Here is a 26876-nt window from a genome sequence, read left to right on the forward strand (position 1 = left end):
CAAGGTGTCCAGGGTCACATAGCAGATCCGGGACAGAGGCAGGACTTCCACCATGACATACATGAGCCAAGACTCTTGCTTTTCTGATGTCTAAGATCTGTAATGACACGGGTCAGCATGGATGCTCCCAGACCACCCGCAGACACCAGCCCAGCGGCCCCCATGCCCAGAGGCCCTGGCGTGTGGCCATCACACTGCTTCTAGGTGAGCGAGGCACCTCGCTCGTTTAGTAAACCCTGGTTGCTGGGCCTGTCCTGGCAGGAGGCACATTCTGTCACATGATGCCCCCGCCAGCACTCGTTCCCATCCCAGGTCAGGCTGTTTATCCTTTCTTCAGGAAGTGCATCTGAAATATGCATCTCGTGACGGCCCTTTGGCTGCACTAAATCTGTTCCAGCCCTTGCAACTGGAGCAGCAGCTGAGTAACTCGAAGGGGGGACATGGGGAGGAGAGAACAAACGCATTTGTAATTTTTGGAACAGAGCTAAAATAAAAGAAAGGTCAAAAGGAGGTTTTCGTTGGGCCTGACCCAGGCCCTGGGGAGTGTGTGTGGGGGTGGGGGAAATGACACACAAGGGCAGATCCAGGCCCGTGGACTCTGGCTTGAGAATGTGATGGGGCTCACTCGACTGCTCCCCACGCCCCCCACCCGCTGCCACCACCCTCAGGCCAGAGCCCCCCGTATTCCCAGAGCGATCTGTCTAGCCCAGCAGGGAGTTCAGACCTTGCAACCGGGGACCCAATGACCACTCTTGGGGCTGACCACCTGGGGCTCTGCCACCATAGGGTGATTGTGGCCAAACAGCTTCTCTCTTCTAAGCCTTGCTGTTTTTCCTGCAAAATGGGAAGACATGATTCCTGCCCCCACCCCCACCCTAACTGTCTGCTTAGGAAGGCTGTGCTGGGAAGCAGTGCTAGAAATGCTCCCTAGGGTGCTCCCAGGCCTAGCTCAGCGCCTGGGGCAGGTGGCTTCCAGGCAGATCTACAGAGAAGAATGAATGCACCAAACAATGACTTCTGGCCACAGGGCAAGACTCAGATCTTCGTCTCAAAGGAGAGATTCTAAGAAGGAAGTTATTCAGAAATGATGTCATCGGCACTGGATGGAGCGAGAGTTCCCTTTCTCACAGGGACAACGGCCAAATGTCCAGAGATACTATGAACTATCACAAATATCAGAGCTGGATCCCTAAGGGCTCCTGTAGCGATGACCAGAAATGTTAAACATGCGGCCCACATGCCCCGCCTCCCCCCATATCACTAACCAATTGTGGCCTTCGTTCCTTCCACACCAAAATCTTTCTTAACACGGCCCTCTAGGCAATGACTACCATTCCCCATTTCCTCATGAGGAAACCTATTCGCCATTCATTTTGAGGGGGCAGGCGGAGAATGAAAGTCCAGGAAACAGACTTGTCAAGGTCACACAGCAAGTCAGAGCAGGGGCGGGGGGGGGGGGGGGCGGTCAAGGACTCACTACGTGCCAGGCACCGCGCAAAAATGAATACAACATGGCAAAGACCTCAAGAAGCACCCAACAGGCTGGACGAAATCAAAATGAGTGACAAAAGGCCTCCTCCCTCTCCTCAGCCCTTCCTGGGCCGCTCCAGCTCGGGGGAAAGGCCGTTCTGCCCGCAGCATCCGTCAGTGCTAAGGGTAATACATCACCGGGGGCCGTGCCACCCTCTCCTCTTCCCGGGCCCATTGGCCAGGCTCTCCCCACTCTGCTTGGAAGTAGAGTGCAAATTAATGGAGAGTTAATCAGCGGAGGAAAGGATATTAATAGACTCAGCCCCACCCCAGCCTTCCTGAGCGGCTCTCAAGCTAGAGGAAAAGGAGTCTTCAAGAAATCTGAGGGAAAAGTGCTTCACTTTGAAGGCCCAGGAGGGTCTGGAAGGAATGACACAGAACAGGATTTCTGTCACAAGGGCCACAGAACACTCAAAAATCCCCCCCCGTCCAGGGGGCTCGACTAGGGTGCAGAAAACCCAGCGTATCAGTTTTTCCGCCTTTTTGTCCAGCAGTAGGCCCATATATTTCACCAGAGCCTAAAAGGACCTGGTGACCCTCTCCCCAGCAGATGAAGAATTACTGATGGAATCCACATCCCTTCTTTATTCCTTGCATGGGGAAACCAAGGCCCAGCCTCAGGGCCCAAGACCACGCAGCAAACTGATAAAACAACCAAATGCTTGCTTCCTCCAAAATTAATTAGTGATCGTTATGGCCCTGGCCCTAGGACTCTGGGAACACAGAAAAATGGAAGACACCATCTCTGCCCCCCCACCCCACCCCCTGCCGTTAACACTGTTACAGTGGCTTGTCCTCCACACTCCTAGTCTATTTCCATAGAAATGGCGCCATTTGACTGGGGAAACACAACTCTGACACAGGAGCAGGGCTCTAGGATTCCCACTGGTCAAATGAGAAAACTGAGCTTGTGGCCGATGGAGAACCCACGATGCCAGCTTGAGGTTTTTGGAATGGGCCACGCCTGGCCCTTGGCAGGAAAGAAAGTATCACAATCGGTTCCTTCATTCAACACACGTGATCGAGTCCTTACAATGCACGAGGGCCCCAGAGACTAATCAGATGCTGTTTGTCCTCAAGGAGCTCAGAGTCTAAAGGACACATGGAGACACTAGCATACATGTGCCCGCACAGGCGCACACAAGATGGGAGCCCAGGAGAGGAAGTAACTCACCAAGGGGGCGACATGAGAGCTGGCATTGAAGGAATTACTCATCTGATCGGCATTTATTAAGCCCTGAGAAAGTGCCAGGCTCTGTGCAGCGTGCTAGAAATGCACGGTGCCATCGTGGCCCCCACGGTCATGGGATTTATGACGTGTGTGTGGTAGGGGGGGTCAGGCGCTGATCACAGAATCACACCCATAGGGACGCACCGGTGGGCAGTGGGTGGAACTGGCCTGGGACTGGGAGAGCGGGCGGGGTGTGCAGACCATGACAGGGAGAGGGGCTGGGTGGGCAGAATTTGGCCAGAGCCCTATCTGTCTGTGAGGGTTTTCTGGCTTCCTTGCTGGGCTGGGAGCCCTGGGGCCACATCAGGCTCACTTGCATCCAAGACCATTTCATGCACACAGAGAGGCTTTTCCTGACCAGCCAGTCTTCAGATCCTTTTCTCACACCTGGCTCATTCCTTTCATGCCCATGTCACAATGACCACAGTTTCTGTGTTAACTGATCTGGGGTCAGTTTTCTCTCTACACTGTACACAGCACAGTGCCTGATGCACAGAAGGAGTTTCCATTTCTAGAAAGAAAGCTACAACACGTCGGGAGTCTACGAGATGGTGCTCGTGACACGTCAGCATGGCATTTGACACCCAGCACATTATTGTTGTTATTATTATTATATCGCCAGACAGGCATGGGGAGCTAGAGCCTCTCCCCCAAGTCTTTATAGGGGAGCATATTTCAAGGAAAGAATAATAAATCTGGATGTCCCCATCACAACACTTCAACACGGTCAATTTTATTAACTATGTATGTATGTATGTATTTTGAGAGAGAGAGAGAGAGAGAGAGAGCACGAACAGGGGAGGCACGGAGAAACAGGGAAACAGAGAATCCCAAGCAGGCTCCACACTGTCAGCGCAGAGCCCGATGCGGGGCTCAAACTCTTGAACCGCGAGATCATGCCCTGAGCCAAAACCAAGAGTCGATAATTAACCGACTGAGCCACCCAGGCGCCCCAACAACACGGTCAATTTTATTTCACATATTACCCTCCAGGCCACACACCTACACACGCAAATGCATGCAAAACTCGTTTTATTTTGACGCAAATCCCAGACATCATTATTATTCCATATGAGAGGGCTTCTTAAAGGAAATGTCACCCATCATGTGCCACCAAGACTGGACACAGAGCACACAAGGTGAGAGGCATTGAAATGCACAGCAATTCTCAGCACTGTCTCTCTCTTTTTTTTTTTTTTTAACTTTTTAAATTTATTTTTGAGAGACAGAGAGAGAGAGACAGAGCATGAATGGGAAAGGGACACAGAGAGAGAGACACACACACATAGAACTTGAAGCAGGCTCTAGGCTCTGAGCTGTCAGCACAGAGCCCAACGCGGGGCTTGAACCATGAACTGTGAGATCATGACCGGAGCTGAAGTCGGATGGATGCTCAACAGACTGAGCCACCCAGGCGCCCCGCCTCTTTTTTTTAAAGAAGTCTCTAGGCTCCAATTGGAAAATGAAGATAACTGTACCTGGTCTAAGAGTTGTTAGGAGAATTAAATGAGTTAACACACAACAGGGACAGTACTGCCTCAGAGCAGTTGTTCAATACATGTGAGTCACCTCCATTATAGCATCGCCGTGGTTATCAAGCCCTGGCTCGGGAGGCAGGCAGACTGGGTTTGCATGTAGCTTAGCTTCTGACTAGGTAAATCGCCCTAGGCATGTGACTTAACTTCCCCAAGCCTCAGTTTCCTCATCTATAAAATGGGTTCAGAATCACACCTGCCTCACAGGGTAGGGATGAGAATTCAGTGAGATATTATAGGAAAGGGAGGTCCTGAAACCACCCAGGCCCACAGAGCGGCTCATTTCTGACTGGGCGGCATAGCAAGAGCGGCTCTTCCCAGCCCTCACTGTCCAGAGGTGATAACAGGCTCGGCAAGGGGATGAGAAGTGCCCAAGATCAAGGGCAGATCCAGGACGAGAGGCAGGGTCCCAAGAGCTTTGGTGGGAGATGAGACTTCTTTGCACGACCAAGTGCAAAAGAAGGTGGTGCAGGGCAGAGCCAGGCCTTCAGGAGTAGAGGGAGTCACCGCGAGGCTCGGAGAACGTACCTGGAAAAGCTCTGAGTCGTCGGGGCTGTACTGGCTGGGTTCAGTCTCGGAGCTCTCCGGGCACCACTGCAGCTCCCCGAAGCAGGTGGCTGAGTCAAAGTCGCTGGCGTCCAGCTGGGAGAGGTCAAGCTCGGGAAAGTCAGCGCAGAGTTGCTCCTCCCCGGACCCCCCACCCTGAGGAGACAGGAAGGAAGGAAGCGAGTCAGAGCTGGGTCCAAGCACAGACCCTCTTGCTCATGGTGCTGCCAGCCTGGGCCTCGGGCAGCCCTTGGCCAAGGCCTGATTTTGCCATGAGACCAAGAAATGTGAAGGTAGGCCCCAACACCCTTGCAGCTGTTGAAAGTACCAGGAACCAAGCCAGGCCCTGGCAATACAAATCCTGCCCGCTGCTCTCTCCCCTCCTCCTTTGCACTCCTACACATCCCTCAACGCCTCTTTCCCATAGCACCTCCCTCCTCTTACCAAAACCGTTGTGTGCAAAACTTCATTAGAAGCTGCAAACAGAGACTCATTTGCATTACTGTCCCCAGATGAAAGGGGTTTCTGGGATGCGATATTAATAATGAAACAAACAACAGCAGTAATAATGGCTGGCATTACTGAGTGATTACAATATTCTGGAGAAATACTCAGCCACAGTCTCAGGGATTTTACAGGTGGATGTGTATCATGTCTAAGATGTGGAAGACTGCTCATCCGTGCACAGCAGGGAAACAAAACTATCACCACCTGTAGCATGGAACTGTTGAAAAGAACGAGGCAGACCTACACACTCTCCAAGACACGTTAAATAGAAATGAAAACTAAATCATAGAAACTAAAAATCTAAAACTGAAACTAAATCATGAAAACTAAATCATATAGCGGGTCGAATATTAGCCCATAAAGAGAAAAATCGAACGACGCAATTCTTTCCGTACAATAGTGCATATGCAAATATACCGGAAAAGGTCTCCAAGGCTAAAAGCCACCTGACAGTGGTGGGTGGGGTAGAAGGGAGGCAGGGAGGACTGTGGCGACAGCACTGACTGAACCAGCGTTTCTCAACGTGTGGTCCCAAGACCGGCAGTGTCGACACCACCTGGGACCATGTTGGAAATAATTCAGATTCTCAGGCCTAACCCCAGACTCACTGAATCAGAAGGTGAGGGCTTTCTCACCTGGCTCCCACATTTAACAACTACCAGTAGAAGGACAAAGAGACGGCCCAAGCTGGGAGGTGGACAGAAAGAGGCCTTGGGGTCCGGCAGACCCGAGTCATAATCCCCACTCGCCAGCTGTGAAACCTGGGGCAAGTTCTCTTTTTCCCTCTGAAACTCAACTGCCTTACCTATAGAATGGGACACCTCCTGCCTCATACAGTTAAGGTTAAGTAAGGTGATATTATGGCCTGGCTCAGGAGGGGCTCAATAAATGGTAGCTAACAGTAACAATAGCAAGTAAGAATAATAATATGGGGCTCCTGGGTGGCTCAGTCGGTTAAGCGTTCAACTTCGGCTCAGGTCATGATCTCGCGGTTCGTGAGTTCGCGCCCCGCGTCGGGCTCTGTGCCGACAGCTCAGAGCCTGCAAACTGCTTCGGATTCTGTGTCTCCCTCTCTCTCTGGCCCTTCCCCTCTCGAGCTCTGTCTCTGTCTCTCTCTCTCTCAAAAATAAATAAACATTAAAAAAATAATAAATAAATAGAAAGGAAGGAAGGAAGGAAGGAACAGGGGCGCTGACTGGCTTAGTCAGTTAACTGTCCGACTTCAGCTCAGGTCATGATCTCGTGGCTCGTGGGTTCGAACCCCGCATCGGGCTCTGTGCTGACAGCTCGAAGCCTGCAACCTGCTTCGGATTCTGTGTCTCCCTCTCTCTCTGCCCCTCCCCACTCTCGCTCTTTCTCTCAAAAACGAATAAACATTTAAAAAATCTTTTTAATTTAAAAAAAGAGAAAGAAATAATAATAATAATAACAATGACAACAGTGTCTCATGGTGGGCAGAGAGGGTGGAGCTGCCTTAGAGAACAAAAAAACGCCTATGTGACACTTAAAAGAAATAGGTTTTGCACAGGCCTTTTCCTTAATTGTTCCCACTTACTAAGCCTCATAAATTATGAACAAATGTATATTATTAGCTCAACTTGACACAGGAAAAAGGCTTTTATCCGAATTTGGGTCAAATGTCTTAATTGGCGTTTTGCAAGAAGCCTGTATCCACAGGCAGCACCAGGGCCAGGTTCTCTCAAGGGGCTGGTCCCCTGCTCAGACTAGGGACCATGGTGCCCTGCGAGCCTCTGTCTCCAGGGACATCCCCCCACCCCAGGATCATTCCAGGCCCCGCCCAACACCCTACTACTTCTGGTCATCACGCTCAGCTGCCCTGGCCGCAGGGAACCTCCTCTGGCAGCTTCCTTCTCCTCTGTGTCCCGTCAGAGGCTGTGCGGATGCAGCAGCCTTGCCTGTTCTAGACAGATGATCCGTTTGTTTCCAGTCCCTGGCTACCGCGAACACGTCTGCAATATGTGTGCACAAGCCTTTGCGCGGACGTACGTTTTTAGTTCCCCTGGGTAAACATTTCGGAGTGGAATTGCTGGGTCATAAATGGATGTGACTTGATAAAACGACAAAATTGTTCTCCCAAATTGCCGTGCCGCGGTACATGCTTATCAGCTGTGCTGAGAGCGCCGACTGTTCCACACCCTCCCCGGCACTGGGTGTTGTCACAGTCATTTTAATTTTAGCCACGCTAGTGAGTGCGTTCCCACATTTATTAAATGCTACTATGAGCCAGGCGCCGGGACATGGAGGCCTCAGTTGATTCCTTCACAAGTTGACATCTTCGAGGGGAAGAAAACACATGCATATTTGATTATAGGTTGGGTTAGTGCCACGAAGGAAACAGGCCAGGTGCACTGACGGAGGACAAGAGAGGGAGGCGAAGTCTCTGTTAGTGGGGGGGTCAGGAAAGGCTTCCTGGGAGAGCCGACATCCGAGTTGAGACTTGGAGAAGTCAGGCAGTGGAAGACGTGGGGAAGAATGTTCCAGGCGGAGGGGCAGCAAGGCAAAGACCCAAGTGCGAGCCAGGCCTAGAGCACGAGGCACCGACCAAAGGTTGGTGAGGCGGCAGCTTGGGAAGTGACGGGGGGGGGGGGGGGGGGGGGGGGGGGGGAGGGATGGGGGAAGATGCCTTCAGAGAGGCAGGTGGAGGCCGGATCAGGTGGGGATTGGAAGGGATTTGGGTTTTACTCCAAGCGTGATGGGGGTGGGGCCAGCAGGGAAGCAGGCGGATGTGGCATCCAGGACAGGGGCAGGTGGCGGGGCTGGGAGGTACCACTCAGGCAGGCAGGGCGGGCACACCGAGGGCCTGTGGAGTGGGAGGGAGGGCCAAAGCAGAGACACGTGAGTGCTGAACGTGCTGAACGGCTAGTGTCTCACTGCCCCTGGGGTCTCATTGGCCGGCAAAGCCCTCAGTGATGAGCTCCCTTGGGGAGTTCTCTCTATGTCCCGGATCCCTCGCATCCCTGTAACTCAGAGAAGCCACATCTGTAGGACTTGCTTCTTGAGGCCTAGAAACCCAGACTGGCGAGGAACCAGCCGCCCTGAGAGGCTGTCCAGGACAGTCACCGTGGACAATCTGGGAGTCAGAGGCCCCTTCAAGAACCAGACGAAAGCTATGGACAGCTTTTAGGTTACCCATTAAATATGTCTGAGCAACGCGTGTGCGTGCAAGAAATTCATACTTCTAGGCCTTCACGAACGCAGCCTAAGGACTCCTGGCCGGCTGGCCTACCTCCTTCACTTTGCAGATATGGAAACTGAGGCCCAAAGAGGATAGTAGATTTGCTCAGGGTCATCCAGGGAGTGTCCTTCCCATCAAAACCATGCCACCTCCTTTACAAAACACCCATAAAATGGCAGTGACTGCTGCACTTATCGATTAGCCACAGCAGCTCGGCATACCCTAAGTATACCCAGGACACAAAAATAAAGAAACCTCAGCTTCGCGGCCTTGGCAATTAGGGCCGGGGCCACTCTCTAGCTAAAAACCATTAAGCACTGCGTTAATGGTGATTTCTCTGGCCCTCTCCGTATTTGGAGAGGCTTTTGGAAGGGGTGCCTTGGGTGACCCAGTTCTCTTGGAAAGGTCTGACTTGAGGCCTCCTTGTTCCTTACCAGCCATCTTCTGCGGGCCCCACTAGCAGAGCTGGGAGGTCACAGCACAGGACTGACTACAGCCACTGCTATTACTGAGCGCTTACCAAACGCCGAGGGCTGCACTAAGTACCTTATGCACATCCTCTCATCAGATTCCTAAAATAACCCTCCAGGGCAGATGTCATTGTCCCGTTACTAATCAGGAAACTCAGAGAGGGAGTCACTCTCATTAGTTGCCCAGGGCTGCTGTAACCAAGCGCCACAGGCTGGGTGGCTTTTTTTTTTTTTTTTTAAGTTTATTTATTCCTTTTTGAGAGAGCCAGAGCAAGCAGGGGAGGGGCAGAGACAGGGGGGGTGGGGGAGAAAGAGAGAATCCCAAGCAGGCTCAGTGCCATCAGCACAGAGTCCAATCTCACAAACCATGACCCAAGCAGAAACCAAGAGTGGGATGCTTCACTGACTGAGCCACCCAGGTGTCCCTGGCTGGGTGGCTTAACCAACAGAAATGTTTTCTCTTCCAGCTCTGGAGGCTGGAAGGCTGAGCTCAAGGTGTTGGCAGGGGCGGCCCCTTCTGAGGCCACTCTTGTTGGCTTGTGAACGACCTTCTCCCCGTATGTCTTCCCACCGCTCCCTCCCTCTGTGGGTGCCTGTCTCTGTGTCCACATTTCCCCTTTTGATAAGGACACCAGCCATGTTGGATTAGGGTCCATGCTAATGACCTCACTTGAACTAGATGACCTCTGTAAAGACCCTATCTCCAAATCAGGTCACATTCTTGAGGTACTAGAGGGTTAGGATTCAAACATCATCTTTTGGAAGACACAGCTCAACCCACAGTACCCAGGGTCCCAGAAAGGCGAAGCTGAGATTCCAAGCCAAGTCTCTTTGTTCCCTGCAAAGCCTGTGTTTTTTTTACTTCTGAAAGTGAGAAGGAACATTCAAGACCATTTATTCCCATTTACAGATAGGAAGGTGGAGCTTCAGACAAGATGTGAGAAAGATCCAAGTCATGTGGCAGGTTCACGGCTGCACAGGAACAGGTGTGGGGCCACACACAGGACGTCTCGTGCATATGGCCCCCTCTGGTCTCCACTATTGGTCCGTTCACAACCCTGCCGGGGGATGCCCCTCTGGTCGCTGAGCCCTCTGTACCCATTCCCTCAGCAGCATCACACCCCTGATCTGAAAAGGCTGTGGCCGCCCTTAGCCAGGGAGATAAATGGCCCTAGCAGTGGATTAATGGTGTTTTGTACAGATTCACATAAGTGGCTTCATTGGAAGCCTGTGTATCTTGTTGGAAATCGATTCCCTGCTTAAGAAAGAATGCATCTTCAGGAAAAATTGGTGACTCCACTTTCCTGACTACAATCAGCAAATCGCCGAGCTTCGTCCCTGGCCCAGAGCACATTCTCGGAGTTACTGAGCAGAAGGAAGCAGGAAGGGGGAAAGAGGGAGGCAGCAGTGACAGAGCTCGGGTTCTGGGTCTGTCCACATTCACTATGTGTCCTTTACCATGTGTGCACTTTGCTATGTCACCTCCCCTCTCAGTTCCCACTGCCCCTCCTATCAAAGAGAACATCAAACAGACAGACTTTATGACCCCTCTTGCTCAATCAAGCATTTGATGCAATTCTGTACTAATCTAGTCTCTGAAATCCACATAGGCTTTCAGGAACTATCTAGGTAAAACTCGGCATTTAACTAATAAATAAATGAATTAATGAATTTACCGAAGGGGACACAAAGGCGGAGCGAGAAATACTGTCTTGAAATGGAAAGAGGCTTAGACAAAGGTCGGGGCCCTGGCTTTGCTATTAATGCTAATCCTTTGAGGTCAGGACATAACTTTGGCCACTTCAGTTTCTCTTGAAGAAATGGGGATAATAAAAAGCATCCTACCCCACAGGGTTCTTACAAAGATAAAGTAACATAGGTTGGGAGCCTAGCATGCATCAGACACCCCATGAATGGTAGTCAGAGATACAGCACCTACAGTTGACTTTCAAGTGACATTCACAGCTACGCTCTCATGGACACCTTCCCAAATGCAGGAGTGGTCAGTGGTCAGCATCTCCACTTAACTGACGGAAAAATAGGGGCTCTCAGAGGATCAATGCTTGAACTTGTCTTCTTACCCATCCCCTCAGTCCTTAAACCTACTGGTTAAATCGACTGGCTCTTCCAACCCTGTGTTCCTTCCACCTCCACCAGCTCCTGGATCCCAGTGTTATCATCACTCATGGTTTCTGCTGGAGGAACACCCTCGCTCTGACAGCCAGACTACACTGGCTGTCTCCAAGGCCTGCCTGGGATGGTGGGGAGCAGAGCCCCTACCCAGGCCTGACAGACCTGTTGACCACCATCTTGGATGCTCTAAGTACGAGATGGTACTTAGGCTGGCACCCTACTACCAGCTCAGAGCCTCCTCCACTGATAATAAGCTGTCTTTGACGGTCTGAGGCAAGTTTTCTCTTTTAAATTGCAATCGGGAATGCCCAGCCCAGCCACGAGAGCTGCTACGGTGGCAGGTACCCGGCAGTGAGGTCACCTTTCCTGCCTTCCTCACCATGGTGGACACCACTAACTGAACACAACTATATTTCCTGCTGAGCCCCACGCCTACTCAGAATGGAGCCTTAGTAGCCACTACTCATGAATCAGAACTGGCCTGGTCTAGATCTAGAACTCTGGGCCCATCCTCGCCTTCTACGAAGGACGTAAGGTTGGTATTCATAAAGTTCCTCCAAAGCCATTTCATTACACACGTTTTCTTCCCCTCCCACCTCTGATGTGGCTGGCCTCCCACCCACCCCCCCTTCTTAATGGTGGCGGCCTCCTGATTTTTCTTGGGGAAGCCGCCCCTCCCTGCCACCCAGACAGTCCAGGTAAGCACGGTCTGGCTAATTAAAATGCTTCATCCAGTGACCACAACAACTGCTTCAGTTGGTTCAGAGGTGGATCAGAGTGAACACCCAAGAATTCGCCGTCTCGTTTAGACAGAGGGGCTCAGCTGATTAAATTTAATTCTGGAGCGACTGGCAGCCATCTTTGGCACCACCTGGGAAGAGAGCCTGCCTGAAAAGGAAGCCGGCGTAAGGAATGCAGACCAAGAAGCAGAGAGAGACAGAGAGTCCTGATAAAATAATTCAAACACTTGGATCCAGCTGTGCCTGAAGCCAGTCTATTCTCTGTACTCTGCAGTTATATGAGTGAGTAAGTTCCTTTTCAGATTACATGCCAGCTGGAGTTTCTGTCACCTATCAATGAAAAAGTTATGACTAATTCATCTCTCTTACATTAAAAAAAAAAAAAAAATCTAATCTTCCCACTGTCTTCCAAATTAGTACAAAACTCCTAAGGAGACTTCTAGGAGAACAGTAAGATGAGTAATTGATCTTAGTCCACACAGAAATCCTTACATATCCTCTGAAACAAGACACGGGAGCCACAGACACAAAGCTAAGCTCCACTAAGAGTAAGTTGAAAATGGAAGGGTTCTGGGCCCAGCCTAAAAGAACAAACACCCTGAGAGTAGATAAGCCAGGCCATTGAAAGGCTCTCTGACAACAACACTCAAGGCCTTTTCCACGTGGAAGCATCTGGCCCCAGACCTGCCAAGCACAACTCAGGGATGTTCAGCCCTTTTCACTGGCGCCCAAGTTCTGGCCATACAGCTGCCCGCTTAAGGTTTAATGTAAAGGCGACCCAATGGGAGGTCATCAGGTCTGGTGAGAGTGAGTTCTCCAGCCCAGAGAGCAAAATGGGTTCTAGAATTCCAAACTGAGCTATGAGGCCAAGCCACACCTAGCTAACCAGGAAGGGTGACCAGATACCAGTGACTGGATGGAGCTCTTCTCACCAGCCGGCCAGGTTCATCAACACTGTCAATCTCCTCCCGTAACATCAGTGTTCACTGATGCCCACGGTGCCCCAGAGCCGCAGGGAGGACCCCCTAGGGCATCCACACTTCAACTCCCGCTGGCTGGGTTGCCTGTGTACCTGGGGTCAGCTCTGCTTCTTCTCAAACCTGTTTGTTACTAGAAATTCTTGATCCAACTGAATGAATCCCCAATCTGGAAACAGGAGCCCTGGTACAGTGGGTGTGGCCTATACAGGAGATGAGCTGGGAGAACCCTAAGTGGGTTCAGCTGGTACCCAAACAGCTCTACAGCAAAAGACTGGAAATAATGTACATGTCATGAGGCTTCATTATTATGTTTTATGATTTTGTGCTCTTACTGACTTTTTCCTAAGAATTCCCCTCTCCAGACCCCACCCCACCCCGCTACTGTTCGCACTCTCATCAGATAAGATGCCTATTGTACATGGATTGAAGCCTGCCCAGCACTGGAAATAAATACCTACGATGGACTACAAACAGCACAGAAACCAGGGGCTTGGGTGCTGGAAGATTCTGTAGAAAGACTTCTTTTGCAGATAAGGAAACTGAGGCAGTAAGTCTCCCGGGGTGGGTGTTATCTTAGTCATCTCCTTCCCCCTCCCTGTTGCCTTCAAGCGGCCCCTTATCAAACAGAGATCTGCAAAGTCTCTTGGAGCTATGCCCAGGTGAAGCTACCTGGGGCGGAGTGGCTCCTGAATGCCCTGGCAGGTGGCTGTGCACGGCCCAGATGCCCCTCCCTTGGCAGCAAGGCTGTAGAAGGTGCCATCAGCTGTGTCCCAGCCCCATCGCACCCCTACTGGCACGACAGGCCTGCCTTTCAGAAGGCCCAGGCTGCCCCAGGCCCAGGAAAGGGGTGGACGTTGCGTGATTTATTTTAAAACAGTAAAAGGTTGGACTATATCCTGCCACTTGAGCAAGTGAGGGAGCGAGCGAAGGTGTTCTGGGGACAGTGCGATCCGCACGTTGCGTCTGCCTGCAATTGCAGTCAATTTCACGCACTTGAGTTCAAGGGCTCTTGAATTCAAAGGAGAGTGGCAGGAAAAGTGCTTGGCAAACTGCAAAGCATGTGCAGGTATCTGTTGATTTGTTGAGGCAGAGCTGGCCCCGGCTCGTCACTTACTAGTCGCAGGGCGTCACCCAGCCTCTTGGCATCTCCTGAGACCAGCCTCCCCTGTGGAACTGTTGTGTGGCTTGAGTTTCCAGCCTGGGGCCTCTCTGTGCTGGCACTCCCTTTGCCCGGACTGCCTCCTCTCTCTTGCATCTTCGAATGGCTGGTTGCTTCTTATGATCCCCGCAGCAGATTAAATGTCCCTCCCAGATGGGCCTTCCTGAGCACTGTATCCTACAGACAGCCCCGTCTCCCTCTTACGGTAACACCACTCTGCGGCAATGCCCTCAATTAGCACTCTATTCCTTGGTATTTCCATTCCCCCCACCGCCCCCGGTATTTTTAAAACTTGTGGTAAAATATACATAACATAAAATTTGCCATTTTGGCCACATTGAAGCAGACAGTTCAGAGGCATGAAGAAGATTCACCCAGTTGTGCAGTCGCCGGCCACCAGCCTCTCCAGAGCCCGACCCCATTTTTCCCGTATCCACCTACACGTTGGCGCCTCCCCCAACTGTCTCCCTGGTGCCGAGCGCCATACTCGGCACATAGTAGGTGCTCAATAAACAAAACGAGCTACAGGCGGACGTGCCTTGTAAACTGTGCATGACAGTACGAAGAAAGCAGCATGAACATGTTTTTCCATACAGCCCCGAGACGAGGCCAAAATGCCTGGGAGCCTCAGTTACCGGATAATGATTTCGAGTTTTATCCAACACGGTGGGGGCAAACCCGCCAAGAACTCCTTTTCTTGCCTGGTTCCAGGCCCCTTTGCGAGGTCAAGAATGAAGATATCCGATCACACAAGCCACCTGACACGAACACTCACCATTTCAACACATCAGCTGTACCCAGAGCAACATTTTATCAGTCGCTGAAGGGCAAGCACAAAAATAGACCGTGGAGAGCAAATGCTACCCTCGGCGGCGGTTGAAAGGCTCTGGCATACGGTGACCCGAGGCCTGGGGACCCGGGAGGTAGGTCCTCTGTCACAGTAGCACACAGAAATTGGAAGGTGGAATCAGAGGCAGGGTTAGGATGAGGTGAGGGAGGCACCCAGCCCCCACCCCATGCCTTGGGCACCAAAAAACTCAGTAATCAAAACAGATTGTCTCTAGTGCAACACTCTGAAAAAAATCAAAATTAATGCAAAAACCCCACGATGAGCAAAATATCAAAATTCTAAATAAAGAGAGGCCACTGGTACTGGTTTTTCCTTTTGCTTCAGGCATCTATATGGCTCTGTATGGCACTCTTACTGTTCCTGCCTTTATTTAAAGATTTGGTATTTTGTTCTGCATGGATATTTAGGCGTCCAGTTTTATTATTTTTAAACACTGCCTGAAAATATGATTAGCAGGGGTGCCATGGGTGGCTCAGTTGGTTAAGCGTCCAACTCTTAACCTCAGCTCAGGTCTTGACCTTGATCTCAGGGTCACAACTTCAGGTCCCACACTGGGCTCCATGCTGAACCTGAAGCCTACTTTAAAAGAAAAAAAGAGAGAAAGAAAGACAAGGGGGAAAAAAAACCCCACAAAACCCTATGAATTGTCTTGATTACTGACTTTTTTGGCATCTCCTTTAATTTTGTACCTGAACCATGTGTCTCCTTTGCCTCCCCCTAATGCCAGCCTGGATGAGACGCTGAGTTACTCTATGTGCAGATGGCTCAAATGAGATCAGTCACGTCCAAGATCACGTCACTCCAGGCCTCTGTCTGCACATCTCTACAAAGGGACCCGTAACCCTCTGGTTGCTGTGGAATTATCCCAGACCAGCCCAGTGTGCTATTTTAGACGGAAAAATGCTTGGGAAAACTCTGAGGTGCTGTCTGCATGATGAGGAACTGTTATTAAATTTTTATCAAAGGTAGTGAGTGGTCCGACTGAGTGGGAGGCAGCACTCAGTTCAGCAAAACACTTGCCCTATTTAGAATGAAGGAGGGAAGTTTGCTAAATGAATAGATTTTGCTTAAGAAGAGACAGAAATGAGGGGCGCCTGAGTGGCTCAGTCAGTTAAGCGTCCGACTTCGGCTCAGGTCATGATCTCAAAGTTTGTGGGTTCAAGCCCCGCGTCCGGCTCTGTGCTGACAGCTTAAAGCCTGGAGCCTGCTTCAGATTCTGTGTCTCCCTCTCTCTCTGCCCCTCCCCTGCTCTCTCTCACTCTCTCTCTCTCTCTCAAAAATAAATAAACATTAAAAAAAATTAAAAAAATAAAAAAAGAGAAAGAGATGAGAGCAGGTTCATGGTTCTCCCTGCGACCAAGCCATCCCCTCCTGTCTTGATCCCATTCCTGAATGGGAAGAAAGGCAGAGGGTTGCAGCTCGCCCTGGCAAATGTGCCCACCCGATGCGGCTGAAAGGGGTGACCGCTGACATTCTCATCAAGTCGTGGCAATCCTAAACTGGCTGACGCTTTCCTTCCTCAGCACATTTTGTGAGGTTTCCTCAAAATCTGAATTTCCTCAGGAGATGGGGGTGGGGGGGCGGGGTTGGCTAGCAGGTGCCAGCTGGGAGATGGATGAAAAAGCACCTGGCTTTGGTCATATGACAAAGAAAGTTCTGGAAGTGGATAGCAGTGACGTTTGTGTGACATCGTGAATGTGCCGAATGCCACCGAATTGTACACTTCAAAAATGTTTAATTTTAGGTTATGTACATTTTACTACAATAAAATAAAAACAAACATAAAAAAGTCCCAGAGACCTAAAAAAAAAAAAAAAAAAAAAAAGTAGCCAGCACACTCCGTCTGGAGGTATTCTCTGGGGTCCTACAGTGTCCGTGTTCTTTGGTTCTATTTATGTGTCTCTTCCCCCAACTGCCAGGAGAGACAGGGAGCTGGGCCAGGGCTCGGCTGAGAAGCCCTTTTGCCTGTTAGCACCGTTATAAATAACCCAGAAGGAGGCAGCAAAGGGGTCCTGGCAGGGGAGTGAAGGTCAGGCAGCCCCTTTGTGGCATTTGAGGAAATGTCACGCTCCACAGGCCAGCAAGGTGCCAGCTCACATCTCCAGCCCGGCGCTGCCCAGCGCTGACTGCGACCTTGCCCTCATGCCAGGGACCCGATGGGGCAGCACTCCCCCCAGGAAGGGCAGCGCCCAGGGGGCTGGCTCCTGGTGGTTCTGAGCAGAGACAGGGCCGCTGGGTGGGTGGAGGGGTGCTGGGTAGCTGAGGATCACCCCCCACCCCGGCCTAGCGGGGAGAAGCCGAAGTCAGGTCCCCAGGAACCCAGGCCAGGGCTCGGCCACCGGCACACCAGCCCCAGCCCCTGGGCCGACACACACACCGACCCGCTGAGGGAGAGACGACTCAGCAACGCTCAACCCACAACTGCCCCTGCTGAGCCTGCTGCGCAGCCTGGGAGCCGGGAGGGGCCTCACAGCCCATCTGGTCCTGTGGTTCCCACGCTGGGCTCCCTGGGGAACCCCCTGCATCATCTCTCCCACAGCCCACCAGGGCCCTGGGCTCTGCAGTGGGAGAGATTATGAGCGGGTTCATTCACTGGTTTCTCCATTTTTATTAACGAAAAACCACGCAGTGGCCACCCATCATACTCCTGTGAAACCTAAGCGAATTCGACATTATGAGCTGGGCCAAATACAAATACACGGAAAGCCAAACTTGTGTTTCTTTCTTACATATCAGAAATAGGGTGACATTATATTTTGCACATGAATCCTCGGTTTCCCCATACCTTAATCTTCACACACGCTGTTTCATGGGTAATCGAAGGCCTTGAGGAGGGTTGTTTGAATCCTCAGACTAAAAAGCCACTCCCCGGGGAGGCGATATCCCCCGCTCAGAGCGCCTGAGTGGCACGTGAGTGAGGGTACCCCCCACCCTGCAGATGGAAAGGTAACGCTCAGGGAGGTGACATGACTTTGCTAAGCAGGATGTGAATCCAGACCCAGCTCCCAAGTTCTTGGCTGCCCCACCCTCGCCCCCCTCCTCAGGTGACTAGTGCCGTCAATAGCACTACGGGCGGTTGGGGGGTTCTTTCCCTCGCTCTGTGCAAGTTTATCTACTAGACTTTAAAATAATGGGGAGGGGGAAATGTTCTCAGAGCCCTGCTAGCACCTTTGAGATTCTTTATGCGTTCAGGAGGCCCAGGTCACAAGCTGCTGGTGTAGACCAACAGACGAGGGAGCCAAGGCCCCCTCCGGGAGGGCACGGGCACTGCCACCATCACCAGGGAGCAGGAGGCAGAGCTGAGACTAGGGTTAGTCACTCACTCTCCTACTTGAAAGCCTTCCCTGACTCCTCCCTGCCCCTGACAAACCCCCAACGTCCTCACCTGGCTATGAGGCCCGGACTGCCTTCTCCCCCACCCTCTCGGCTTGGGCTCTCCACCTGGGACACCTCCCTGGGTCCCTGGCCACTCTGCCAGCATTCAGTCTCAGTGAGACAGGCCCTTCCCAACACGGAACTCACCTGGTCACAGGGAACCATACATACCCCCACCTGCTATCCGCATCACAAAGCCAGGGACCGTCTGTCCCCACTCCAGAATGCACACCGCACAAGGGCAAGTGGCTGGGCTTTCCTAGAACCGTGGCTGGCACAGAGTCGGTACTCACCAAACCTCTGTGGGATAGGTGGGGTAGCCGGGGATGCGGGTACAGCCCCCACTTCCCAGGACAGTTTTGGCATCTCTGCTTCACATTGCTGTGATCCCTGCAAAGTCTCCCTCACGCTCACCGCCCCTCCCCCCACCAGCCTTTCCTGGGGTTGGGGAGGGGGTGATTTCCTTCCATATCCGTTTATTCCCTTAAGGAAACTCCTGCCTTTCCTTTTCCAGTGGGTCAGATGATGAGAAACCCAGACCCACGGGCTCCCAGATAAAGCTGGTGGGAAACAGATTCTCTCTGGCCCCAGCAGGCCCTCCCTGGTCATGGGGTCAGTGAGGGCCAGAGGAGAAGGGAGGCCAAGAAGGCCGGCTTAGCAGACCCCCTCTCACTCACGCCTGAGGCCTGGGCTCCTTCCAGCCACGGGTGGACCTGCCTTCCGTAGAAGTGTGTTCCCTGCGAACATCACGTGGATCCGTGTCCAACAAATCCCCCTTCTCCTGTGTCCCAGGAGGCGGTACTGCCCCAGGCTTCTCGGGCAGGTCAGGGCGTCGTTAGTAAGCACTAACAGTGGAGTAACAGACGCCTACACTGTGAAAGGGAAACCATCCGACAGTGCTTGGTTATCACCGAAGCCACGTGATGGGAACGAGGCAGGAAGTGGGGAGTTCTCAGATACAGAACGGTGAGATTTCTCGGGGAGCGGAGTTCCCGCCGTGCCTGCATATAAGTGCCATCTGAACCTGCGAGGTTTCCCTCGCCCCATTAGAATCGGAGGTCTTCGGGCTCATAGGAATCCTTTATGCTATAACCTAGACGTTCGCCCATTTGATCCTCATAAGACAAAGGTTACGCCATTTTCCCGTCGAGGAAGTTAAAGTTCAGAGAGGGGAAATAACTTGCCTAGAGTCATACAGAGAATTAAAGAGAGGAGCGGGACTAGAAACCCCAAGACCGCGGACTCCTGGTCAAAGCAATAATGGAGAACGCTGACCGGAAGTCCCAACCTTGACTTCTCCGCGCTATTGGCACGGACTCTTGAATGAGTCCCTCCATTTCTCGGAGCCTCAGTTTCCCCATATGCCAACACTGGCCAGCACTGGAGACCACGGTCAGTCAAGTGGGGCTCTGGGACGTGCAGGGTCGGCCCATGACGTCCTGGGCATGCCGGGAAAGCCTCAGATGCCCCGTCAGCAACTAACAAGGGGAAAGACGGCGCATACAGAGCGGTGAGCACGGAGACGGAGCTCGCGGCGGTGCGCATCTGCACCGGCGTCACGGGAGGGCATGGGGAAGATCTGCAAGCTCCTGGCTGCACTCTTCCAAGTGTGGTCCACGGGCCAGTAGCATCAGCTTCATCTGGACCTTATTAAATTCTGCAGACTCTCGTGCTGAATCCCCAGACCTCCTGATTCAGAATCTGCACTTAAACAAGATCCCCAGATGATTCATAAGCACATTAAAGCTTGGGAAGCAAAAATGTTTAAATGAGGAGTCGGGTTGGAGCATGTGATCTCGGGTTCAACACCTAAATCCTTCGAGCCCCAGCGTCCCCATCTGTGGCGTACAGATAATGACGTGCTCACAGGACGTCCTCACAGGACGGCTGCGAGGGTTACGTAACGTCACGCATGCCAGCAGCCTTGCCCGGTGCCCGGCAGGTAACAGCTGCCCAAACTGCTAGCTTCTTCCCTTCCTGGAAGGCCTCTCTTTCCATTCCAAGTCCTGCCTGCACATCTGGGAAGCGAAGAAAAGACCCCCATGGGGCAGCAACAGATGGGGACAGGGTGGGAGCAGAGGGAGAGGAGGAGAGAAGAGGAAATAAGAAGCAAACTAAAAACAAGCAGCAGAGACCGTCCGAATCCCCAGGAGGCAGGCGACATGTGAAACCCAGAGATGCAGCCAGCAGCCGTTTCAGCTCACGTCCTGCACCGGGGCTATCAAGGACTGCCAGCAGCCACCAGGCCGGGAGGGCGAGAGGAGAGGAGCAAGAGCCACACACCGTGTCCCCTCGGGCCAACACGTGACAATGCCTTTCCAGGCTGGCTCTGAACCCGTTCTGTGGCCAGGGCAGACATGACACCACCCCAAGGGTCACTGGAGCAACCAGACAGAAGCCAGGGGCTCCAGCTGAGCCCTGAGAAGGGTCAGACATAGATCCAGGGACTGTGCTTGACAGTGGGGGGCTGAGCTATGTGATCTTAGCCGAGCGATTTAACCCCTCTGGGCCTCAGTCAAACAGAGGATAATAATAGCCCTACCGACCACCTTAGGGTTCTTAAGAGGCTATAAGGAGAAGGGCTTTGCGTAGCGTCTGGTGCAGAGTAAGTGCTCAAAAGACAACGGCCGTTAGTGAGACTACACCGAAGAGTCCAGAAGGAACTGCTGGTGCTTCCTCACCACCCCCACCCCCATCACTGAGTTAACCCTTCACTGACCCTGGTGCACACCACCATCAACTCACACAGGCTCCTGCTTCTCCTCCAGTCCCCCTCTGAGCTTCTGGACACGAGCTGCCACAGCCATCCCGTCAAGATGCAGCTCTGACCCCACCGGGCCCTGTTTAATGTCCAGCCTGCTCCTGCTTGCTCCCAGATGGCGACCAAAATCCTTCCTGAGGCCTGGAAGGTCCCGTGTGATCTGGGTCCCACCTACCTGCCCCGTATTGTGTCACCATATTAACCCACCCCTACCTCCACTTTTGGCCCCATTGGCCTCCTTTTCACCTCTGGCGCTTGCCAGGGTCTCCCCCTGCACAGGGTCTATGCACGGGCTGTTCTCTCTGCCTGGAACATCATCCCCACGCTTAGCCCTGCTCTGCCTGCGTATCTCTCCCCGCTAGCCTACTTCCCAGGGGAAGCTCTCCTTGAGCCCCGCGGAGCACGTGAGGAGCCCCACCGCACCCTCTCGCAGCCTTCTAGAAGTCCTGAGCCTTCCAGGGCTCATCACAGTTACTAACTAAACGCTTTTTTGAATGGGCATTTTATTAACGCTCACTGCTATATCCCCAGCCCCAGGCACATAGTAAGTGCTTAATAAACACCGGGGCCGCGAATGAATAACCCCATTCTCGAGCAACCACCTCACCCACCCCCTCATGCCCCAAGCCTTCACTTTCCACACACACGGAACAAGCCCCAGTGCTGCTTGATCCTCAACCTACATCCATGACCCGCTGGCCCGGCGCCAGAGATCCAAACGTTTCTAGATCTGATTTTCTTGAAAGCAGCTTTGGGATGTGGCCAGGGGAGGCGTGCACCGCCAGCCTCGGCAGTAAACGCTGATGAAGCTGTCTGGACCAGCTGAGCTGAGATCAGGAAATGCCAAAATTTAAAAGCATCCGGAACCCATTTATTTATTGTTGTTCTTGCACTTCCAGGCTATTTTAAGCTTCAGATCGATCTGCTGGCCCTCCTCTCTCCAAACGCCGCTTCAGAAACACCCAACATGCACCTGGCCCTACCTGGCAAGGCTCGGCTGCCCCTGCCCCATATGATACACCACGGCAACAGCTACAAAAACGGGTGGCTGTTCTTGTTTACCAGGTGCCTCTGGGACCGGTAGGTGCTTTCACCGAAAGTACCCAAAACTCCCAAAAAGGAAGTATTACTAGCTCCATCTGAAAGACAGAGAAATTGAAACTCAGAGAGGTGAAGAAACCTGCCCGGGGTCACACAGCTAGAAAGTGCTAGAACTGAGATTCAACCCCAGATCTGCTGAATCCAAAAGTCAGGCTCAGCTCCTAGCCACTTGGCTATACTGCCCACCTCACGCCCCCACCAAAGCTCGTCGTACACACTGGGAGTTTTCTCATCCAGCCACCTGCAAGGACCGTACCACCAGTCGAAGCCCCCTGCCCCCACGGGCACTGCCACGAAGGTAGCCACGGTGGGTTGCTAAGTGAAAGGGGGAAGTTGACATTCTATGATCCTGTCTGTGCTTTTAATAAAAGATGCAGCATGGGTGGAAAGAAGACGCACAGGTCACATATTCAGAGATCCTCGCTAGGAGGACAGAAGAAAATATTTAAGAGTTTGGAAACAGGAACAAGGAGTTGGTTGGGGATGAGGGAGGTCACAGAATATTTACTTTCTATTTAGGTCCTTCCTTACTCTTCGAGGATTTTATTTCTATTCGGTCACATACACGCCTCAACCCCTCCTCCAAAGTCCAATTCATATGCCACCCTGTCTGTGGAGCCTGCCCTGACTGTCCCCGCTTGTCCCTCCTCTCAATCTCCACCATCTGCTGCCTCTATCTCTCAGGCACATAGGCCACTGAGCCTGTGTCCTCCAGTGCATACAGATATGAGAGCTCCCAGGCAGGCAGGAGCCCCAGGGCCTGGGTCAGGGTCTCCCCACACTGAGGCCAAGCCTCTGCTAAGGTAGGGGCATGGAGAGCCTCGATGAATGAGTAACTGTTTCATTTTCTATCTATCTTGGTCCATGGCCTCCTGAAGCCAAGGAAGTTGGAAACTCTAAAATGGAGCTTGGAGGCAGGCAGGGAAGGAGGAAAGCAGAGAATCGGAGGGTAAATTCAGCTCCTGGAATCCTGCCCAGTGCTCATCCCTGGGAAATGACTCAAGCACTGCTTATGCCAGCAGACGGTCCATTTGGGCCCTGAGGTCACCAAATCTCGTCATGGTCCTGCTTATTAAATATAGAGGAGCGTGAAATAAAGCCACCACGTCTGGTGTCGGGGCTCTGAGGAAGGGACAGAGAGACAAAGACGGGAGGCAAGGAGTCTGTCCCCTGTCAACCAGTCCTGACTGCTCACCGAGGAAGCTCTGGGCTGTAGCTGAGACTGGACCCGGATATCGGACTTGGCTCCTGGCCTTGGTGGGAGCTCAGGGACGGTCCCATCTCACCTCACAGGCAGCGAGGGGGTCCCTGCCTTCCTCAGTACCCAGCCCCTGCTTGAGGACCTCTGAAAAGGTCACACTTGATACCCACGTCATCGGTACTGTCCAACCACCAAGTAAAGAGGGGTAGACACACTGACCACCCCATTTTACAGATGAGGAAACTAAGTCCTAGGGATGGTAAGTAACATGTTGGAGATCATGCAGCAAAGTTGGTGACATTGGAACTGGACCAAGGCTGCAGCACGGGGAAGAGCCTGAACTAGAACTCCACTGGCTGGAGCTCTGTGACTACAGGAAGCTACCCATTGGCCCAAGGCCTCAGTTTTCTCATTTGTTTAGTGAGGTGCCTGCTCACAGGGCAGCATGAGAATCTACTGAGCTGGGGCCATGTTTCTCTGTCTCTGATCACATACCTACGGGGGACGCAGTGGTTGGCAGAGAAATACAAACGCATAGGCCCTCTCCCCACTCCCCAATATCTGGCACAATGGAAAATTAAATCATTTCACTTGGTAAGAAAAACTTTCTTCTATTATAAAAAACAAGGGTACACTGGGACTGTAACGCAAAAGCCGTATTAATCTTTCCAGATAAAATATGAATGGTTTTTGTGCCGCAGATTCTGTTTAAATCAGTCATAGGTTCAACTGACGGGGCCACTTTGGAAGTAGCAATGGAAACTGTTAACAACACTGACTTTGGAATCAGAAAGATCTGCATTAATTTGAGCTCACTCACTCAACCAGCTGTGTGACCCCGGCCTAGATACTCACCCTCCCTGAGACTTAGCTTCTTTATCTATAAAACGAAAACGATAAGATCATGCTTTTAAAGCAGAAATCAATCTCTTTTGAGTGACTGGGTCCCACTGGTGAAGCTTACAAGCTTCTGAGAATGTTTACAAAATGTTTACAAATAAAATTAAGTAAAATGTTTCAAAGCGCATAAAATAAAACAGCATTATAAAGGAAACCAATGATATCAAAATACACTTATAAGATATTAGGAAGAATAAATTTGTGTTACAGTAACATCACATGCTTCCTCACTGCAATGTTAAAAAAGAAGATCTCGGCGCAAGTATAATAATTACCCGTAATTTCAAAGGAGCGATGAACATAAATATTCCCAGATAACTGAAATAACTGTAATGTGATATGGAAACAGCTGTGATTCCATTGGTGACAAAGTCACAGCCACCACTAATATTTTCACGGTTTGTCATCTATGTTCATAATGAATGGAAATTCTAAATTTCACTCAGAGGTTAGCAAAACATTCACTTAGAGCTTAGAGATCATTTTTGTTCTCTATCCAAGTTCACAGAGCCCCTAAATTCTAACCCCTGGGGCTGGAGAACGTGAAGGTTAAGAAGCTCAGTTATAAAACATTTCACACGGTGCCTGGCTGGTACAAGCCGTCCCAGGTTCTGTCCCCACACAGAATAGGGCCCACCTGCGTGCCGTGAGGAGTCCTCGGGGAGTGGCTGGAACAGCCCTGAGCCCATGAGGGGCCCCGGGCGGGATGTGGGTCACGCAGGGCTGTTGAGTGAGTAAGGGAGGTCCTTAAAGCTAAATCCACAAGCTTAGGGCTGGAAGAGGGTTAAGCCCCAGTTACACACGCACTTGGGCTGTCTCAGATCAAAACATGCCATGTCCTTCCTTCCCTGCATTAGCTGTGTCCTCGGCTACTCCGGCAAAGGAGCCCTTTCAAATCTTGTCCCCTTGACAGCTCACTGGGTTGGTTTATTGGCACCTCAACCTTATGTTCAAATGGAGCTCTAGCTCCACTCGAGCCAGTTTCTCCTTCGAGTCCTCCTCCTGTCAGTGATAGGCAAAACCCTCACCCAGCAGCTCAGAAGCGACACTCGGAACACCTCTCTTTCCCTCCCTCTCAGTCCATCAGCTGGTCCTGTCCACTCTCTCTCCGTCCCCGCTCTCACCCTACTAGCCCATGCTGCCATCGTCCCTTGCCTGGATCCCTACAAGGCTACCTAGCACGTCTCCCAGTTCCATACTTGCCCATCCCACTCCACGTTGGTCTCTCCCACTGTAGCCAAAAATCATCTTTAAAAAATGTACATCGGATCATGCTGCCCCACTCCCTCCCTACTCAAAACTCTCCAAAGACTCTCCTCTCGTACTTAGGATGAAATCCAAACATCCATGGCTGATAAGGTCCTCACCTACCTTGCCAGCATCCTCTCTGGCCACCTTCTGACTCAATCGCCATACCCCCCACATCTTGGCATTCCTTTATATATTAGAACTCAAAAGTTCATCACTGCCCCAGGGCCTTTGCACAAGCCATTTTTGCATGGCTGGCTCCTTCTTGACACTTTGACCAAATGTCACCTCTTCAAAGAGGCCTTCGCTGACCATTCACTCTAAAGTGGCTACCCTTCCCCACTTCGGCACCCTGTCCATTACGTGGCTCTGTCTTATCTTCCTCATGATCCACCTCACTGTCTGAAAAGATCTTGTCCATTCTGGCCGTGTGTTTGTTATCTGTCCACCCTCACTAGAATGGAAGCTCCTGACTGCTGGAAACTAGTCCGGCTTGTTTCCCACTAGATCTTGGTGCATAGTAGGCACTCTTTAGATTTTACTGAGTTAGCTTATTTTGCATAGAAAATGGGCTGAGCTCATACACTTTCTGCCATTTAATCCTCACAGCTGCTATTATTTCTATTTTACAGGAGGAAGCTGAGGAGGCCCAGTGAGGTTCCCTAGCTGGCTGAGGGCCACGGACTCCAAAGCCAGGTTCTTAATCATTGTATTCTACTGCTCCAAAAAAACTTACTCCCTCCCTCTCCCCCATCCCCTCCAAATATCTCCAAACAGAAAACAAGAGAACGATGATTCTGCAGAAAAATGCAGAGGGGTGGGGCTGAAGGGATGCTATCCCAGGCCTCACGATGCCGTAACCTCGTCCTGCTCAGAAGCCATGCCGGGCCTGGGGCCGCTCCGCCCATGGGAGCTGGCTGGCAGGGACGTGGCTCCCACACGCACATATGCCTGGAACACCCTGGAAACTCCCCACAGCTCCTTTCTCCTCAACTCCCTTTTCCGGGCCTCTAATCTCTCGGTCAGGTTTCCAGGGCTGTGAAGTGTCCTCTGCTTGGAAATTCCCCAGTCAACAGTGGGAGAGTGGGACACGTGCCTGAGAGGCTGGAAATCTGGAATTAGAACTACACAGAACCCCACGTAGGAAAAGGCCTTGACGGCCATTTAGTCCCATCCCCTCCTATGCTTTAACCAAACACTAGCTACAGGTACTTCGTGGGGGAGGTTCCCTTTTTATCCCCATTTTACAGATGAGAAAAGTTGAGGCCCAGAGAGGTCTGCTGACTTCCCCTGGAGGCACCCAGCTAAGTTAAGTCCTCAAGCTGGGATGGGAACCCAGAAACCTGACCCCCGAAGCCACAACATCTCACCTCTGCACTAGAATAAGAACAAAGCCCTTTTTGTTTCAGAGCC

General features: G+C 51.8%; 1 protein-coding gene across 1 annotated transcript in view; it reads right to left on the minus strand.

Annotated features, from left to right (window-relative positions):
* Window positions 1-23490, minus strand: part of PPARGC1B (PPARG coactivator 1 beta) — a 49856-nt gene extending 26366 nt beyond the window's left edge. Inside the window, exons 1-4 of the mRNA XM_047076876.1 lie at window positions 23401-23490; window positions 22314-22429; window positions 5985-6036; window positions 4825-4998 (exon numbers count right to left, since the gene is read on the minus strand). Of these exons, the coding sequence (XP_046932832.1) occupies window positions 4825-4998; window positions 5985-6036; window positions 22314-22429; window positions 23401-23490 (432 nt within the window). The remainder of the gene's footprint in view (window positions 1-4824; window positions 4999-5984; window positions 6037-22313; window positions 22430-23400) is intronic.
* Window positions 23491-26876: the final 3386 nt, after the last annotated feature.

Source organism: Lynx rufus, unplaced genomic scaffold (assembly GCF_022079265.1).
Source record: "Lynx rufus isolate CCGP_SWC_20201006 ecotype Redwood Valley unplaced genomic scaffold, mLynRuf1.p SCAF_1, whole genome shotgun sequence".
NCBI lineage: Eukaryota > Metazoa > Chordata > Mammalia > Carnivora > Felidae > Lynx > Lynx rufus.